The sequence below is a fragment of the Miniopterus natalensis genome, chromosome 9 (assembly GCF_054644295.1).
Source record: "Miniopterus natalensis isolate mMinNat1 chromosome 9, mMinNat1.hap1, whole genome shotgun sequence".
NCBI classification, from domain to species: domain Eukaryota; kingdom Metazoa; phylum Chordata; class Mammalia; order Chiroptera; family Miniopteridae; genus Miniopterus; species Miniopterus natalensis.
The window spans coordinates 76,897,097-76,917,307 of NC_142089.1; the positions used below are offsets into that span (position 1 = coordinate 76,897,097).

At 39.4% G+C, this 20,211-nt stretch overlaps 1 protein-coding gene across 1 annotated transcript in view; it reads left to right on the top strand.

Moving 5' to 3' along the window:
• The first annotated feature begins 8,171 nt into the window (after nucleotides 1-8,171).
• Nucleotides 8,172-20,211, top strand: part of GCC2 (GRIP and coiled-coil domain containing 2) — a 67,743-nt gene continuing 55,703 nt past the window's right edge. Inside the window, exons 1-5 of the mRNA XM_016201848.2 lie at nucleotides 8,172-8,227; nucleotides 9,426-9,510; nucleotides 10,617-10,684; nucleotides 15,149-15,253; nucleotides 16,354-18,825. Coding sequence (XP_016057334.2) covers nucleotides 9,474-9,510; nucleotides 10,617-10,684; nucleotides 15,149-15,253; nucleotides 16,354-18,825 — 2,682 coding nt within the window. The 5' untranslated portion in view covers nucleotides 8,172-8,227; nucleotides 9,426-9,473. The remainder of the gene's footprint in view (nucleotides 8,228-9,425; nucleotides 9,511-10,616; nucleotides 10,685-15,148; nucleotides 15,254-16,353; nucleotides 18,826-20,211) is intronic.

Here is a 20,211-nt window from a genome sequence, read left to right on the forward strand (position 1 = left end):
AAATCAGAGCATGGTAACAAGACCTCTTGTCTCGCCAGCCTCTGTGAAGTAGAAGAGAAATTTGTTTCCAAATACCACTAACAGTTTATGTGACTCTATGTGAGGGTTTTTAAACAATGACCTGGACCTTTGTCCTTGAATTTGTGATTTACTTTTTTGGATTAACCCCGATGTGACTTTGTTTATCCAGTATCAATATTCAGCATTTCCCTTCTCTCTCTGCAGATTCTCAGTGTTTAGATGAACTTCAATATACCAACCTGTAATGTATAATATACATTTAATAACTTCTGTTCCTTCTATAGATCCTCTTTCCAGCTTCTAATCTCCTTTGAATTGAAACATCTCTTTCAAAAGTTCTATACGATACAGTCTTACCTAGAAAAAGGTCAACTCCATTCATGTGGTGACAGACACATATTGAGCACCTTCTTCATGCTGGGAAATGGGGAGCATCAGAAGATGACAAAAACAAGGTTCCTTCCCCCAAGAAGGGTGCAGCCTCGTAGTGAAACTGGACAGGAAAGAGTCCTGCTGCCTGTTGCTACCCAAGTCAGTGAGCAGAGACGAAGTTGAATCTTTGAGGAGTGGTTTTATTCAGACAGACAGCCATCCGAGAGAACGGCAGGCATGACACCCTGAAGGAAACCGCTCTGACATTGCATCTCGAGCCAGCCCTTGTGGAGGGTGAGAGGGCGGGAAAAAATCTAAAAGTGGTGCGTTTCCAGGATCTGCTTCCTACCATTGTCCTTGCAAAGATTAGCCCGGAACACTGCAAAGATTAGCTCCAGAACACTGTCTCCCTCCAGATAGGCCCTGTCCTTGGTCTGCATTTAAAATGTATCTCCTTTTCTGAGTGATGGGCCTGTCTGGGCTTCCATGCTGCCTTATCTTGACAGCCCTGTTTTTCTTCTTGCAAAGTGTCCTCCAGTTTCCCAGGATCTGTAAGAACAATCTCTTTTCTTTAGTTAATGTAGTGAACAGCTTATTAAGCAACTGTGATTCTGCTCTTACAGCGTGCGCTTCCCCACACAGTAGGGGCACAGGTGACCTCTATTATCAAACGAACCATCATGTGCGCTAACGTAGCCTGAAAGGTGAGGCAGGATCACAGGGAAGGAAAAAAAGCCCACACGGTGTGGAGCCCCAGAAAAACTGAGGGAAACAGGGCCAGGACACCGTGCAGATTTCGCAACAGCCCAGTCCCTGCCACGGAGTACATGGAGCACACTTAGCGCAGCAACGTTCCTATCTCCCCATCACCAAAAGTGCAAGATTGTCCTACTTAATGATTTACAGTTGACCTTTTAACAAACCTGGTTTGGTTTGAATTGCACAAGTCCACTTATTTCCAGTTTTTAAAATATTTTATCTTCCTTATGATTTTCTTAATACCATTTTTTTCTCTAGCTTGCTTTATTGGAAGAATGTAATATAGAACATGTAACATACAATATGTGTTAGTTGACTGTTTATGTTATTGGTAAGGCTTCCAGGCAACAGCAGGCTATTAGTAATTAAGTTTTGGGGGGAGTCCAAAGTTATATGCAGGTTTTTGACTGCACAGGGGCTGGTACCCCTGATCCTTGCATTGTTTAAGGGTCAACTGTATTTTTAAAACCTCAGGGACACATAATTCAGAGGTTTTCTAACACCCAGAAATCCTTCAAGACCCAGTGGAATACATCTTCAATAGCAAAGCCCAAAGGAAGTGAAGTGATATTCAGGAGAGAGGGGAGCATATCTCTATCCTTTCCCCTACCCCTACCTCTATGGGCAAAATGCTAGGTCTCTTTCCATAACAGACACTAATTAATTCTAAATGAATAAAACGCAACATTAGTCACACATGCTCTTATAATATAAAGTTCAAAAGCTGTGGCCACTACTTTGAATTAGAGGGAAAGTTCAAAAGAAGAGGAAAAATATATTTTGCTTTGAAGTATCCATTTTTTTCTTCAAGTGGTAGGTTATACCAATTCCTCGGCAAGTTCCCTAGAAGCAGAAACTGAGATAAAGATTTGTGAGCACTGTGGTTTATTCTCTAGCTTACTTTATTGGAAGAATATAGTATAGAACATGTAACATACAGTATGTGTTAGTTGACTCTTTATGTTATTGGTAAGGCTTCCAGGCAACAGCAGGCTATTAGTAGGTAAGTTTTGGGGGGACTCAAAAGTTGTATGCAGGTTTGAGGATTTAGGCAAGCACAACAAAGAGGGGAGGGAGTGGCACAAGAAGATGCTTTCAGGAGAACAATCTGGGGTGGGGAGCAAGGAGAGAGCTGCAGAAGCTGTTCTGCTTTGAGGCTGTGTATCCCAGTGTGGGGAGTAATGGGGTTATAGTTTCATTCCCAGGCACCTTGAGGCAAAGTCACAGAAGGCTGAGAGCTGAGCCCCTGCAGTGGCTGGGGGGTGGGCATACCATTCTAGCCAGGAAGCACCATCCCAGGGCATTTGGGCAGGACACCAACGCCTGCCATGATTAGGCATTTCCAAAGAAACAGAAGTGTAAGAAAGAACTGTGAACAGAGAAAGAAGAGTACATTAGTAAATAAGAAAATAAATTGGACTCTCCATGTTGCCTGAGTCTATAATTATGTACACAATACACCACGTGTAGGGGTATGGGAACAATATCTGAATGAGACCGGTGTGAGAGCGTAGAAATTTGGTGGCGCAAGTGGTATTGGTCCTAGATTCCGAAGATAGGCCATTATCATGTTTCAACTATGTACTTTTTGAAGTCTTAGCTGACCTTAATAACCACGGGTTGCAGATAGAAGGCTCTCTAGTCTGCAGAAAACTTTGTTACCACTGTCATATCTTCTCATATCTCCCACTGAAATCTTACTTTTGCTTAGCAAGAGTCACTGCTGGTTTATAGGCACAAATCCCCATTAGCACTGTAACCAGCCTCACACTCCTATAATGCATGTTTCTATATGATGTTCAGATGCCACATGTGAGTCGTTGTTTGTCCCATATTGTTATGCATGTTTCAATAAAAGTTCAAAAGGCATAATGTACAGCAAGAGATATAGTTACAACCAAAACAAAGGCCAATTAGAAGTTCCCATGGTTGGTCATAGTCCAGTTCTGGGCTTATTGGAAGTCAAGGCAAAAAGACAAATAGTTTTCACTAACATTTGAGCAAACAGGAATACCACTCCATTGGGAGAAATAAAGCTTTTAGTTAATTTTCATCTTGTTTTACATGTTGTTGTCACACATAGGATACTAAGAGAATCTTCTCTCTCCTATTTTCTGCCTTCTCACTAGTTACCTTTATGGGCCATTATCATGACAAATTGACAACTTCCTTCTGTTTTTTTGCTTCAATGTCCAGGAGAAAATCTGACCAGTCTTCCCACTCAGCCCATCCAATCAGCTGTGTGGCAGAGGAGTGGAGGAGGCAGAGACCAAACCCGGCACCCAGAAACTCAACCACCAAAAAAAAAAATGGGAAGGAGAAAGCACCAGGATGGCATAGCTGACATGTCCAGAGTACAAAGAGGGGCTTGGACAAAGGTGGGCATGGGAACAGGCTCAATATTGCCATCAAATGGAAGAGGCCATCATGTTATTACAGGGCCTGGCAGAGCCTTCCCCATGTTCAAAATGGAATTAAATTAGTCAGTTAATCCTGGTAACCTCCTACCTTGAGGGGGTAGAGTTGCACTTTACAATAGGTATAATGAATTACTATCATTTTAGAGAAATTAGTTTCTCCTCTTAATGCCAAAATATTATCTGGTTGATAAATTTTATTTCAAAACAAAATCAGGAAAGGCGAGTCTGGCCACCCACAAACACACTGCAGGCAAATGGTACTGCTTTACAAAAGATTAATGGAACATAAAAAGTTAGGTCTGAGATGTCATCACCCAATCTACCTAAGTCAGATTTCTTTTTTTGCAATACTTATCTTGATGTCTGACCCCTTATCTGATTTTGATTAGCTCTGGCGGTGCTACATTGTATGGGTTGGACTGATGTCATAGGTTGCCAGAGAAAAGAGTCTGCCAGTGAGATGTTCATTCCTGAGACTTAGTCAACGACTGCTCTCATTTCACAGTGAAGGAATAAAATTATAGTTTTCCTCTTTGATGAATATCCAAGTTCTTTGCAAAATCTAATCGCATATCTGAATAGGCAATAAAATTTGCTTTTGCTCCTATTTATAGAATTGCAAGCTTTAACTTAGAAGTGGGCGTATGAGCTGCTCTGAGAATCCAAACTATTAGATTAGCACCAGAAGATCCTGAGTGAGTCAGGTTCCACTCATGTCTCCCCTGTGGGTCACACAAACCAGGAGGAAGGACCAGAACCCTTCCAGGGAATAGAGATCAGGCCAGTCAGCAATACGTAAAACTTCTCTTAACCTGGCAGGTGGGGCTATTGAAGGTCTTAGCTACACTTTGTTCCTCATCTCCGAGCTACACTTGGGAAAGTACTGTGGCCTGCTTTGGGCCAGGATTCCTCTCGTTGAGGAGGCTAAAGCTGATGTAATCAGAGGCTTCTATGTCCATGGGTGCTGTAAGGCAGGTCAAAAAGAGCCTGAGGAAACTAGCCTAAGATAATACTTTCAATAATGAGGCACAACTGACATTGTAGATGTCGTGCTAGAGAGGCAAGGAGGCATTAGACACAGTCCCTGACCTTCAGGTGCTTGGGGCAGGGGGACATATAACAAATAATTATAAGTCTTGTTCTTATTTTTGCTTTCTCTCTGATCACTGGACTTTAATAATGGCCAGCAAAATTACTTCTAATTTTATATAACCCCAAACTAGTAAAACAAGAGCCTTGTCCCCAGGGTAACCTATCCTTCCCCAGCATATTGCTGGTCATGCAGTTTAGACTCCCTGAGTGTTTCCCCCCTAAAGATAACATCTAGCCCTCAGTTGTATTTCAGCTCCAGGCCCAGAAAAGCAGCAAAAGCAGACAAGTGGCACCATGGCTGAGTCAGGACCAGATACATTGACTAATGACCCCTGCCCTGGCACCAACCTGGAGACCACAACCCTGAAAGAGCCCATCTGGAAAACTGATGAGTATTCTATTGAGACCCTCCCCTGAGACCTCCTCTAAGATTTCCTCAAGATACCAGGGGAGCATGCCAGCGCCATCTCCTTCCCCTTTCTTCCCTCTGAGGGAACCTACAAGACCTGCAACCAGGGGAGCAATGGGCAGCGGCAGTTCATCCTGGGCTAACCCCATGAACCTGTCTCCAGGGCCCCCTTCTCTCTCTGACTTCCCAGTGAGCCAGAGCAGCCCAGCCCACGCTCTCCTGTTGCTGCTTCTATGCTCCTCCTTGTTTCACTGTCCTCAGTATAGTTTTGCTGCCATCATGGCCCCAATACCCTTTGGCTGAGTGCTGTGCAGCCCTTCCCTTTGGATAACCCACCCCACCCCCTTTCACTGTCTGAGATGGCTAGTTAGCTTGCCCGCGCACCACCGACCTGAACCTTTCATTAGACATTTTCTGTTCCTAATCAGTGTTACTCGTTTAATATTGTTGCTTTTGTTCCTAGTATGTAAGTGTTGTACTATATGCAGAAAAACAAAACTGTACTATATGCAGAAAGACAAGCAGCAGGAGAGTCAGATCATGGTAGCTCAAAAATTAGAAATGATTCAGAATATTTTTTAACAAGGACATATACGATCTGACTGCCTCCCATTCACCTGCCCTTTTATTTTGATTAATAATAATAATTAGACCTTGAATGCCATTTAAGGTTATGGTGTTGCCCCATCCCCAGTGGTCCATTGTTCAGCAAGATAAATGCTAACACTGAGATTTCTTAGGAATGAGCCTTCCTAGCACCATGGGACCCTGTTATCCAACCAAAAGGTTGGTTATCAATGAATTCTTTTGATTGATTTATGACCAAAAGGGGGATGTTTGGACAAAAAGGGGCCACATGCTAACCTGACAAGCTCAGGAAAGGTCTGCATGGCGGCCTTGCAAACTCAAGAGACCTAAAGAAACCACAAAGGTGGTCTAAAATGAAAACATTTCAACTAAAAGCAATTTATGGTGGGTAGTCATGTCCTAGGCTGGCATCTTCTCTGACAAAGGTTAACTTTCACCTTAACCAAGCCTGTCTATTTTGCATCTGCGATAACATATCATTGGAATATCAAAGTCATTTTCCTTTTTCCAGACCCCTCAAAGCACAGGCACTGCTCTGCAGAGACCACCAATCCCCTCATTGTTATTAACTGTTGACTGTTAACTATCCTGCGCCCACCTATGTAAAAGAAGTGTGTGTCTGTCATTTCACTTTTTATCCAATCCCGGAGGTTTCCCCGTTTTGCTTTCTCCTGGCTTTCGAATCTATCACCAACAGACTGCACGTAACCCACTTACGTCTCCTCTCTTCATTATAATGAATAAAATAAGGCGGGAAACTGCCATTCTCTGGAACATTATTAGCTCAAACCGTTGAGATGCTGCTTCTCGGCAATTGTGGACACTTAGCTCAAATAAACTCACAAAAATTCTTCACAGGTTTGAATGTTTCTTCTGTTGACGCCATTTACATGACATTCATGAAATGAGAAAATGACAGTGACAAAGAACAGGTCATGGCTGCCAGTGACTGAGGACGGGGGAGTGTCTGGAGCAGTGTGGAAGGGTGTTGGGGTAATAAAAACGGTCCTGACGCGCGAGTATGCTGGCGGCTACACGGGCCGGCACATGCATTAAATCCAAAGACCGACATGCCAAGAGAAAAGCCCATTTTACTGACTGTTAATTAAAAAATAAAGGTGGAGAGGACTATAGTTTCCAAAAATGCCACATTTTTTATTCTTTTTAAAAATTGATATCTAATTGACATGTAACATTATATTAGTTACAGCTGGAGAACAATGATTCAATATTTGTACATATCGGGAAATGATCACCACAGTAAGTCAAGATCTATCACAACAGTTACAAGAAAAGTGTTTTTCTTGTGATGAGAACTCAGATTTACTCTGAGCAACCTTGAAATAAGCCATGCAGCGTTATTAACTACAGTCATGGCGCTGTGCGTTATGTCCCCACGGACGTTTGTACCTTTTGACCCCCTCCCCCCTCCAATTCTCCACCTCTGGCAACCAACAGTCTGCTCTCTTTCTATATCTCTGAGCACAATTGTTTCTTTGTTTGTTTTTGACAAAATATCAAAAATGTCGATTTCATAAAGGGCCAAGAAGGGCTGTGGAAATGTTCCAGATTAAACAAGCCTAAAGAGGTATGAAAATTAAACGCAATGCCGGGTCCTAGACTGGACCCTATAAAAAAAAAGTTCCACCACAAAGTCCTTTATATTAACAGGACAAATATCCCTGCAGCTTCCGTTCAAAGGTGACCAAACCTTAAATAACTGCCTCCGGGTGTGTCAGCATTTACAGGCAGCGGCAAATCCCTGCGCCGACCGGCTCACTGCGTAACCGGAAGGGACTGAACCCCCAGTTTCTCTCCCGGGGTCCCGGCCGGTCGCGGCCCCTCCCAGGCTGCAGCCCCGCAGCCCCGCCCCCGGGGGAGGAGCTGGGCGCCGCCGAGCCCCCGGACCTCCTGCAGCCACGGGAGCGGAAGCGGGAGCGGAAGCGGAAGCGCCGCGGGCAGTAGCCATGGAGACGCGTGGGGCGGGGCCGCTGGAGAAGCGCCACCCTTGACCTGCAATCAGGGCCACGTCAGAGGCGGGCGCAGACGCACGCTCGCAGGCGACGCCGGAGCTGCGGGCCACCGGACTGCGCGGGTGCGGGCCCGCCGGCTGCCGGGCTGCGCACCGGGCCGCGGGGGAGCCGCCATGGAGGTAACGCGGCCGGGCGGCGGGCTTGGGGGGCCCACCCTCTTCCCGCCGTGCCCTCTCGCACGCCGGTTGGACGCGGGGACGGGCCCCGGTGAGGGCGCAGCAGCCTCCCCGCAGCCCCGCGCTGCCCAGTCTCTCCCAACTTCCCCGAACTCCGTCCCTCGCCATCACCCCGCCCCTTAGAGCCCCTGCTGCCGGGAGACAGGCTTGGCCCCGGTGCCAGGGCTCCCTTCCCCAGGTCTCTCACGCTGGAGGGTCCCTCCCCTCGGCCCCGCGGAAGCGTTTTCACCCCTCACGGTGCCGCGTTCTGCCCCAGATCAGGAAAAGAGTTCTGACCGCTTGGGTTTGGTTGTTTTGCAGGATCCTGCTCAAGATGGGGTGGCTTCGCCAGCCACCCCTGGACCCGGAAAATCTAAGGTGAAGAGAGTGTTCGCCCAGCAGCCCCCTGGAGAGTGGAGGGTGATGACTGGAAAACGCTGGCGTGGGGAGAGGGGCGGCCTGTTCCGAAGAAGCCGCCTTTCTCCAGGGGCTCGCGATTTTAATTTACACGGTCACCCATCTGTTCCCTTTTTAAGTTTACTGGTGTAAAAAGAGTTGGTTTTTTGTTTACTCCCTGCGCCTGGTGAGCACAGCTGAGAGACTCTGCAGTTTTTCAGACATAAAGCAGCCTAAATGAGGATTCATAGTGTGGTGGGAAGAGCGGAGACACAGGCAGGTGGAGTCCAGGGACTGTCTGCAGGCTTGTCTCCTGTGATGTGGAGATAGAGTTGAACTGGGTAATTTTTATGGCCCTGTGCAGCAGTTTACCATTCAGTGATTCTCAAAGATAGTGGTTTTTCACCTGTATACTAAGCTTCAGGCACTTGCCTAAATACTCTTTCATTTCAGCTTCATGGTAACCATGAGATAACTACCATTGTTTCCCAGTTTTACAGATTAGAAAGCAGCCCATAGGTTAAGGAATTTCCCCAGATTTTTAGTTGAAGCCTAAATGCAACATGATTCATCTTACTGCTGTAAGAATTATGCTTACATGTTTGCATGTAGCCAGAAACTTGTCTTGGATAGAATGAAATAAGTAGAATTAGTATCAATCCCCTAATTTTTTAAAAAAAAACATATCTTTGTTGATTTCAGAGAGAGGAAGGGAGAGGGAGAGAGAGAAATAGAAACATCAATGAAAAGAGAGTCACTGATCGGCTGCCTCACACCCCCCTACGGGAGATCGAGCTCACAACCCGAACATGTGCCCTGACCAGGAATCGAACCCGGATTGCCTGTATCCTAGGTTGATGCTCAACCGCTAAGCCACGCCTGGCTGGGCAGTCCCCTAATTTTACAATTAAAGAAATCAAAACCTAGGAAGTGTCTTAACCTCTGACAATATCTTTAAGAGGATATGTGCTATTTTTACATTTCTTAGTAGTTGCTAAACTAATAATTGAAGTTACATTTGCTCATTTTTAAAAATACAGTGTTTGGTTGACATAGTTTTAGTAGAATTAGTATCAATCCCCAGTAGGGGATTTTCATTTTTTGGCAGATGTGATGTTTCTTTTGCAATATAGTAGAAACATGAGTTATAGCAAATTGCTAATGTCACTACATCTTTCAGCTGGAAACATTGCCCAAGGAAGATCTTATCAAGTTTGCCAAGAAGCAGATGATGCTAATACAGAAAGCTAATTCAAGATGTACAGGTATTGGGTTGAAAATATTTATCTTGACCACAAAATTACTTAATCATGGTTAAAATTAGTTTTTTTAATATTACATTGTCATGTTTTGTTTACCAGTGAATCCAGTAAAATCTTACTGTAGTGAAATGTGTTATTATTTAACATTCTAATCATTTGCCTCTGATTTTTTTTTTTTTTAATCTCATCTCTAAACTGCAGTTCTTTGAATTATTAAAGTCAAGGAGGAGGATTTTTAAAAACAATTTGTTACATTAAGCACTTCTATAAAATTGTTTTTTCGTCATTTAGATTGTATATTTTTCTGAGTCAGGCATGTTTTCTAGAGTAGTCACTTGAAATGTTAGAGACACAAGGTTGTGAGCCAAAGAAGTAAAACAATGCCTAAGTAAAGTAATAAAAGATTTCCATTTCTGGAATTTTGAATTATATTTATTTGCTGAAGTTGATTAAGTCCCTATTTAGTTCCCCTTTATATTCCAAAAGTATGAAGATATTAGTATCCTTTTTAGTATATGCTTGAACTTCCAGTGACTTAACAAATGTTAACTGCCCAGCCTAAAAGCCAAGATTTCTTTTCTACTAGAAAAGGTCAGATTGTGTTTCGGGAGGTTGGATCAATTTGTGATAGGATAATTTATTTGGAAAGGTGTTCTAGGCCCCAGACCTAGGCATGAGTTGATGAGATAGATTAACATGTTTGTTGAATATGAGGTTAGCTGTTGCTTTAAGATTCTGCAGTAAGAAGCTGTTTACGGCAGAAATCATATAATCTGTGGGACTTGGTTCAGAATCTGATGGGAAGGAGAAGACGAATACAGGTCAGGATGCCGCATGTTGGCCATGGAGTAATTGCTAAGTCAAGGTGATGGGCGCATGGAGGTTCATCATGCTGGTCCCTCTACTTTTACATGTTTGGAGTTTTTCATAATAAAAAGGAAGATAAAAGGTAACCCTGGGTGAAGTTAATGTCTTCTCAAAATATCTGCAGCTTCTTAAATGTCTTCTAATTTATAGTGTGTGTTTTTTAAAAACAAATGTACTTATTCCTTAAGCCAGTTATTTTTCATTTCTGAACTGGAATCTTTTTTTTTTAAATAATTGTTTAGAATTAGAGAAAGAAATTGAAGAACTCAGATCAAAACCTGTTGCTGGAGGAACCGATGACGTTATTAAGGTGATGAAACAGTGTGAACATTGCTTTCATTTTGATTCATTTAATTAGAGGAAATGGCTGATGACAAACCATATTCCGTGAGGCTTCAGCCTCCTAGAGCCCTACCCAGCTTTCCGCCCCTGTCTCCACTCCCTTGGAAAAGCTTGTGATCACTCTGGCTGACTATAAAAAGAGAGGGTTAAATGACCTCTGGGTCATTTCTGTTCTGAAGTGAGTGTTATTCCGTCTCCTTTTCAGCAAACACAGGCCTCAATCTCAGTCCTGCTCTTCCCTCTCTCCTCAGAAAACCAGCCATGCGCAGGACTTCAGTGGCGATTTGGGGCCTGATTATTTATACATACATTTAATCTACAGATAGACAGGCATCCCTGGCCGTGGGGATGTCTTCTCAAAATATCTGCAGCTTCTTAAATGTCTTCTAATTTATAGTGTGTGACCTGAACCTCACAGTTGACTTTCTAGCTATTTGGGGAAAAATCTTGACCCATTTCTCCTGCCTGCCCCACATGGCCAGGTGCCCCTCCCTGGGCAACCGGAGGCAGCCCTGTAGCTTGGCCTTTACCAGGGAGACCCCTCAGCTTCCTGTCTCCTCCATCCTCTGCGCGCCTCGGTCACCAGACACCTCTCGGCTCTTCAAGATAACTCCGCAGTTCACCCTCCTCTCCATGTCCATGGCTCGGTGTGAAACACATCGTGTCCTACGTGACTTACTTTAATACCCCCAACTAGGCTCTGCTCTTTTTACTGTCTGTCCAGTTACCAGGTCACAGAATGTCACTTCCATCTTGTCATTCCCTGTTTAAGAACCCGAGCGGCTAGTCTTACCTCTCATTAATGCTAAGTAAATGCTCTTTCCTTTCCTCACTTGGCTTAACCTTGAGTTTCTTTTTCTTCTCAGAGCTCTGTGATAATTTTTTTCCTTTTCTGTATTTGTAATTTGAGTTTTATGATCTATTATTTTATTCTACATCATCTTACACTCTTAATAGGTGGCTCCAAACTTATGAGCAGTGGACAATTGAAAGACTCCCAGGAAATTACTACAAGAGGTCTTAAATTCCTATGTGTACCATGCAATATCATTTTGTTCTTTATTTAGCTGAATTAGTATATAAAGCGTGAATGGTGTGCACAAATACCATTTGGATTTATAATGAACTGATTTATTTAAGCATTACTGAATTCGTAGTTTTCTTTGTTTATCTGGTCATTATGTATTTTTCTAATCAGTTCTAGCCGAAGTACAACTACATGGTATTTAACTAGGAGTTCTGACTGGAGCCAGACTGCCTGTCAGATCTTCAGATCCCTGCTCTGCCACTTACCAGCTGAGTGACCATGGTCAAGTTTCTTTATACTCTGACTCAGTTCCTTCAATTTCTAGACTAGAGATAATAATACTTGTTTTTCATGGGGTTGTTTTGAGTATTATGAGTAAATACATGTACAGCACTTAGAACTGCATTTGTCATGTAAGTGCTCAGTAATTATTCTTTATCATTATTACCATATATTTTGGGAATATTTTATGCACATGTATTTATGCACACCAGAATGAGGCTTTTGTATTTGAAAAGAAAACCACAAAGATTCTTTTCTAATTTTGTATCAGTTAACTCTTAGCTCTTAAAATACTTTTTATACAGTTGCACTTCAGAATTCCTAAATGCCTGCCCCTTATTTCTCCCTTATTACCAATCAGTGTATTCTCCCATTCTGTCAAAACTACTCCTAAAGATGAGATTAGAAAATTTCTCTTAGGTTAGCCAGCATTACCTTTAAAGTTATTAGCTTAATGTTAATGCATGTTATCTGGTCCACTTAAGTCCCAGAAAGTAAAGGTTTGGTAAAATTAAATGAGAATGAAATCTTTGGTTTCCAGTTGTAACAAGAAAATTACTTTGGGGAGTGATTGTGAAAGATGTGCATCAGTTGCTCAGCTGCTGTTAAGTTAGTTTTCTGTTTTAGAATGATCATGTACGGTAAATGTAGTAGGTCCCCTGTGCCTCTGGAAGATGAAAAGACATTCTTGCTAAGTTTTATTTGGAAAACTATACTGGAAAAACATGTGGCTTTGAATATAAATTTTCTGTTCTTAATGTTAAAAATTTATGACTTTTTACAAGTTTTAATTAAGATAAAAATTTCTTCTAGTCATTTTTTAGTGCATTGAAATACATGTAAAGTTTTATTGCAACCCTGACATATTTGACTTTTAAAAAGGAATAAAAAGCCATATTTCCCATGTCAAATTTTGAGGTGTATGGTATTAGAGTGAATTTATATGCTGCTTCCAATGCAGGAGAAAGGTGAAAATTACATGTTAAGATATTGGAATTTTTAATATATCACTCCTGTTATTTTTTCTTTGCTGGAATCAAATTTGTATTTCTTAAGAAATAATTGTCCATTCTGGGCCTCTAAACTTTTTTTTCAGTGAATGACCTCTGTTATGGCTCCTAAAATTAATGAATGTATTTAAGCAACCCCTGATATTTACCAATCAGAAGTTTATATTATAGTACTATATGTAATGTGAAAAAACTAATTTTAAAATTAAAATTGTTTAGCCAAAGAGGTATATACCCATGATTTAGAAATAATACTAATAACTAAATAAATTATTATAATACTAAATAACTTCTGGGAATTATCTCTGTATTTCTAAATAATATGTTTATAGTGCTGTTTTGTTTCTTTAGTCCTTACCCGAGGATACTTTTTCCATTGCTTTTTTTTTTTTCCAGAGAGAGCAGAAGGGAGAGAGAGAGAGAGAGAGAGAGTCAGACAGACATTGATATGAGAGAGACACGTCGGGACCCGGGACCCTTCAGGTCCGAAGGCCGACGCTCTAAGCACTGAGCCAGACCAGCTAGGGCTGTAGTGCTATTTCTTGATTTATCCATTTTAGACATTTAGCTATTAACTTCCAGTTAAAGCAGATGAAAATTTAGCTATCTTTCACAATGACTCCTACTTTCCAAATGATCAAATTGGTGCTCTCCTCCTGCACTGATTTGGTCTGGTGGTTCTCTAGCATCGCTTCACAGCTTTCCTGGACTTGGCCTTTTGCCATGGTCCTGTGAATTTCTACACTGCTTTCCTATGTTGGTCCCCCTGTTTGCTTGTTCACATGTCATTCACCTTCATGGTTAAACCTCTCATTTTGGTATAGCATGTACTTTTGTAGCTTCCTAAGAATGGATTCATGGGAGGAAAATTTTTGTCACCTTAGGTATTAAAATAGATTTATTCTGCTCTCATGTTTGAATAATAGCTATAACTTGATAGAGATGGCTAAACTTTCTACATCTGTGTTTTTTAAACAACAAAGTTTTTCTTTATTATCTCCCATAAGTTCAGAGGTAGGCAGTACAAGGATGATGGATGATGAATATTTACTTAGGATTTTAACATTTATCTAGATTTTAACATTAAGGATTAACTTTATATTTGTGGTCAAATAGGTCTATGATTTTCCTGTCTGTGAAGTCCTTGAATATCAATATCAAGTTATGCCAATTTTGTAGAATAACTTGCAGTTTCTTCTTGCGTTTAATTTTGTCTGAACAAGGTCATATGTAATTGGGATAATCTGTTCTTTTAAAATTTGATAGAACTCACCAGTAAAACTATCTGTTTCTCCTGTTTTCTTTGGTGGACAGTTTTAAATAGCTGGTTTGATTTTTAAGTAGATATAGTGTTAATTATACTTTTTAATTCTTTTTCTTGAGTTAATAAAGCTACTTTTTTCCAGGAATTTTTATTCATTTAATTCCAGTTTTCAATATTATTGCCAAATAATCATAATACATATTCTTTTTAATTTCTGATTTATATGTCGATATTTCCCCCTTTTTTCACAATATTTTTGGTTACTTCAGTCTTCCCTTGATCAGTCTTGCTAGAGTTTATCTGCTTTTTTAGCTTCTTATTAAAAAACCTGACTTGAATTGTTGATATAGTTTCCATTTTATTAACTTCCTCTCTTATTTAATTTCTGTAGAAAATAAACCTATCTCTGAGGGAGACAGGACATGGGTAAATTTCTTGTCTATTATTCTAACCACTCACTATTCATATTGTCACCCAGTCCCCAATTTTTGAACACCATATACATTGTACCTTTCTTAACAATATCTGTTGCCTCCAGTTCCTGAGCATTTAATTCTCTAAAAAATATTTCTAGTTTCTTATAAATGTTTCTCTGTGAAGGCCCTTAGGTATAGCTTTCTTCCTCTCTGATTAAGTTCCTCCTCTTCCACTTTCAGTTTTCCAAAAATATGTTGAAATTTCTCATATCCGCATGTCCTTTCTCCTTTTCCAAACTCTGTAATTATGTATATACCTTTTAAGATCTTTCATTCTTATTTTAGTGTGGTTTGGAAAAGGTGAGATAATTAACACATGTGATCAGTCCACCATTTTTAACTTCAGGCAAATAAATCATCCTCTTTTAAACAGGCATTGTCTGAACATCTGGATGCTGTTCTTATGGAAAAAGCAGAGACTGAGCAACAGTGTCTTTCTCTGAGGAAGGAAAATATTAAAATGAAACAACAGGTTGAGGTAAGGCAATATTAAAAATTTTTTTTAACAACTTATATAATGTGTGGTCATGAATTTTAGACCTAAGATCTTAAAAAGCATCTGATCTGATTTTAACAGTTTACAAACAAGAAAACAAATCGATATTAAAAATAAATAACTGAAATCACTCAACTACATGGCAACAGAGCTAACATTTCTTTGTTGCGTTGTTTAATCATCCTTGATGCTAATGTCATTTTTTAATAAAAATGGGGTAAAAATGTATGGGTGGGTGTGACTCAGCAGTTGAGCATCGATCTAGGATCCAGGAGATTGAAGTTTGATTCCTGGTCAGGGCACATGCCTGGGTTGTGGGCTTGATGCCCCAGTTTGGGGCATGCAGGAGGCAGCCGATCAGTGATGACTCTCACATCTTTAATGTTTCTATCTCTTTCTCTCCCTCCTCCCTTCCTTTCTCTGAAATCAGTAAAGATATATATATATTTTTAAGAATGTATTTTATGAAAAAGTGTTCATGTAGGTCAGTTCTCACACATATAAGTACTATTATCTGTTCAGTTCCAGGATATGCAGTTGTCTCTTGGGTCTGGGCAAATTTCTCCAAAAAGTATTTTATTAATCTACTCTGGAGATAGTCATTAAAGCCTTGTGACTTAATACAACTTACATAATTTGTCCTTTTAAAAGAAAATTAAATTCATAAATTTCCTAGGTATTACTTTGAATGACATTAGTACTGCTGATATATATTGTCATACTTAAGGTAGTTAGGACTTAAGTAGAAGTTTTGGAATATTAGTATCCTATTTCTGTATGTACTTTTCTGCTCATTTCCCTTTCTCTAGTAGTGATTACTACTTTTCTTGAGGACAGGGGTTTCTTTTGTCTTAATTAAGCATTTTTAATTTTTATTTCTTGATTTTTAAACTTTTTTAAGAGAGAAAGAGAGAAACATTGACTTGTTGTTCCACTCATTTATGCATTCATTGGTTGCTTCTTGTTTGTGCCTGACCCAAGATTGAACCCAAAACCTTGGCATATCTGGATGACACTCTAGCTAACTAAGCTGCCTGGCCAGGGCTAATTAAATAATTTTTGTGTGCTTATTTTTATAATAGGATTCTATAACTAAGATGGAAGATACCCACAAGGAGTTCGAACAATCACAAAGAAACTATATGAAGCAAGTGGAAAATTTGAAAAATGAATTAATGGCAGTACATTTCAAACACAATGAAGATAAAGCTAGATTGCAAAGGGAATTGGAAGAAGCAAAAAAAAAGCAATTAGAGTTTTCAGAACAACTTAAATTTCAGAGTGACTCTGAAGACAGTGTTAAAAACCTGCAAGAAGAGATTCTGAAAATTAGGGCAGCCTCTGAGGAGCAAATTTTATATCTGCAAAACCAGTTAGAAGCTGCCACAAATGAAAAGGAGCATGAAATAACTAATCTCCAAAAACTCATTGAGGCTAATTCTCAGCTTTACCAAAAAGATATTAATAGTTTGCAAGAAGAACTTCTGCAGTTGAAAGCTACACACCAAGAAGAGGTGAAAGAATTGATGTGCCAAATTGCAGCATCTGCTAAGGAACATGAAACAAAAGCAAATGATTTAAAGCAGCTAAAGGAGAACTTAGTCGGACAATATGAGGCAAGTGAGAAGAACATTCAGGAGAAATATGAATGTGCATTAGAAGACTTAGGGAAAGCCTCAAATGCAAATGAAGAAAATCAAATGTGTTCTTTGCTCTTACAAGATACTTTTGTAGAACAAACAGTAGATGAAAAAGTCAAACACTTAGAAGATACCTTAAAAGAACTAGAGTCTCAACATAATATCTTAAAAGATGAGGTAATTTATATGAACAATCTTAAATTAAAACTTGAAATTGATGCGCAACATATAAAGGATGAGTTTTTTCATGAAAGGGAAGACTTAGAATTTAAAATTAATGAATTATTACTAGTTAAAGAAGAACAGGGCTGTGTAATTGAAAAATTAAAATCCGAACTGGAAGATTCAAATAAACAATTTTACTGTACTGTTGAACAGCATAACAAAGAAGTACAGAGTCTTCGAGAACAACATCAAAAAGAAATATCAGAACTACATGAGACATGTTTGTCTGATTCAGACAAAGAAAAATTAACATTAATGTTTGAAATACAGTGTCTTAAGGAGCAGTATGAAAAACTACAGCAAGAAAAGCAGGAAGCAGTATTAAACTATGAGAGTTTGAGAGAGATTATGGAAATTTTACAAGCAGAACTAGGGGAATCTGCTGGAAAAATAAGTCAAGAATTTGAAACAATGAAGCAACAGCAAGCGTCTGATGTTAATGAGCTCCAGCAGAAGCTCAGAACTGCTTTTAATGAAAAAGATGCTCTTCTTGAAACTGTGAATCATCTCCAAAGAGAGAATGAAAAGTTATTATCACAAAAAGAACTTGTACCAGAACTTGAAAATGCCATTAAAAATCTTCAAGAAAAGACTAATGTGTATTTAGTTAGTCTCAGTCAGAGAGATTCCATGTTACAAGAATTTGAAGCAAAGGTAAATTCTCTTACTGAAGAAAAAGATGATTTCATAAGTAAAATAAAAACCTCTCATGAAGAGATTGATAACCTCCATATAAAATGTGAAAGGGAAGAAAGATTAATTATAGAACTTAGGGAGAAAGTGCAGCAAACTACCCAGTACAACAGTGAACTAGAACAAAAGGTAAATGAATTGACAGGAAAACTAGAAGAAACTTTAAAAGAAAAGGATCAAAGTAACCAAAAGCTAGAAAAGCTTATGGTTCAATTGAAAACTCTCTCTGAAGAGCAGGAAGCACTGTCATCTGAAGTAAAGTCTCTTTATGAGGAAAACAATAAACTAAATTCCGAAAAGAATCATTTGACAAGAGATGTGGAAGCTCTCTTGTCTCAAAAGGAAGGACATGTTATTCTTAAGGAACACATTTCTGAATTAGAAAAGAAACTTCAGTTAACAGTTCAAGAACGAGATAATTTAAGTAAACTGTTTGAAAATGAGCAAGTCCAGAAGTTATTTGTCAAAACTCAGTTGTATGATTTCCTTAAACAAATGGATTCAGAAGTTTCAGAAGAAAATGAAGAGCAAGATGTTGCAAATGTCCTACAAGCTGTAGGTGAATCCCTAGCTAAAGTAAAAGAGGAAAAACACAACTTGTGCTTTCAATATGATAAAAAGGTAGTTGAGTTAGAAAAAAATATTAAGTGCCTTCAAGAGGAGAATACACTTCAATGTGAAGAACTTAGGTCTTTACTAAGAGACTGTGAACAAGAGAAAGTTCTCTTAAGGAAAGAGTTAGAAGAAACTCAGTTAGAAAAAGAGACCCTGCAGTCCGATGTTCTAGAAATGAAGAATGCTAATGAAAGAACAAGACTTGAAAACCAGAATCTTTCAATTCAAGTTGAAGAAATTTCTCAAAAATTATGTAGCAAAATTGAAATCCATGATGAAAAAGAAAAATCTTTTATAGAGGAGCTTGAAAACGTAAGACTAGCACTAGAACAAAAAGAATCTGAATTGCAAGCTGTGAAAGCAGAGTTGGTATTATTAAAGGTACTATTAATTTGAATTTTTTTTTTAATTTATCTTTATTGTTGAAAATATTACAGATGCCCCCTTTTTTTCCCGTTGACCCTGTACCTAGTCCCCACCCAGGTCTTCACCACACTATTGTCTGTGTCCATGGGTTATGCATATATGCATATGAATTGTTTGGTTAATCACCCACCTACCCACCCCGCCTTCTCTCTGAGGTTCGTCAGTCTCTTCCATGCTTCTGTATCACTGAATCTGTTTTGTTCATCAGTTTATTACGTTCTTATATTCCACATAAAAGTGACATAATGTGATGTTTGTTATTTCTCTGCCTGGCTTATTTTGCTTAGCATAATACTTTCCAGGTTCTTCCATGCTGTCCCAAACGGTACGAGATCCTTCTTTACAGCTGCATAGTATTCCATGGTGTCAATGTCCCACAGCTTTTTTATCCACTCATCTACTGATGGGCACTTGAGCTGTTCCCAGATCTTAGCTATTGTAAATTGCACTGCTATGAACATAGGGGTGCATATATTCTTTCTGATGAGTGTTTCAGGATTATATTCCTAGAAGTGGGATCACTGGGTCAAAAGGCAGTTCCATTTTTAACTTTTTGAGGAACCTCCATACTATTTTCCATAGTGTCTGCCCGAGTCTGCATTCCCACCAGCAGTGTACTAGTGCCCCCCTTTCTCCACACCTTCTCCGGCATGTGTCATTTGTTGTTTTGTTTTTGGTAGCCATTCTAATAGGTGTGAAGTGATACCTCATTGTGGTTTTAATTTGCATCTCTCTGATGATTAGCGACATTGAGCATTTTTTCAAATGCCTCTTGGCCATCCGTATGTCCTCTTTGGAGAAGTGTGTATTCCTGTCCTTTGCGCATTTCTTAAATTGGATTGTTTGTTTTCCTCTTGTTGAGTTGTATGAGTTCCTTGTACACTGAAAATTACTGTTTTAAATAAATTTTAATTCTAGTTAAAATCTCTAGAAAAAATATAAACTTCTTTACACTTCAATCAGAATTTAAACTTTTAGCATTTAAGCTCAAATGAGAAATTCCAAAAAAATACATTAAACATTTTCATGTTATTTATCCTGTTATCAGATTGATGACTTTTTGGGTTTAGATCATTTTAGAATAATGATCTTGCATAAGATTAAATGATTAAGAGGTTAAATGTCTTGGTCAATATTTATAATTTAGTCAACAGCAAAACTGCAACTAAACATAAAAAATTTTGAATTTCATTCTTGTGTCATGTACATAGTAACTCTTAAAGAGCACTGTTGAACAAAATAGTAGGCTATAGTGGTCTTTAACTTTATCCCAAATTTTAGATTTTTCTCCAAAAATTTGTGACTATAGTAAATTAATCATTTAATCTTTTCCTTATTAAT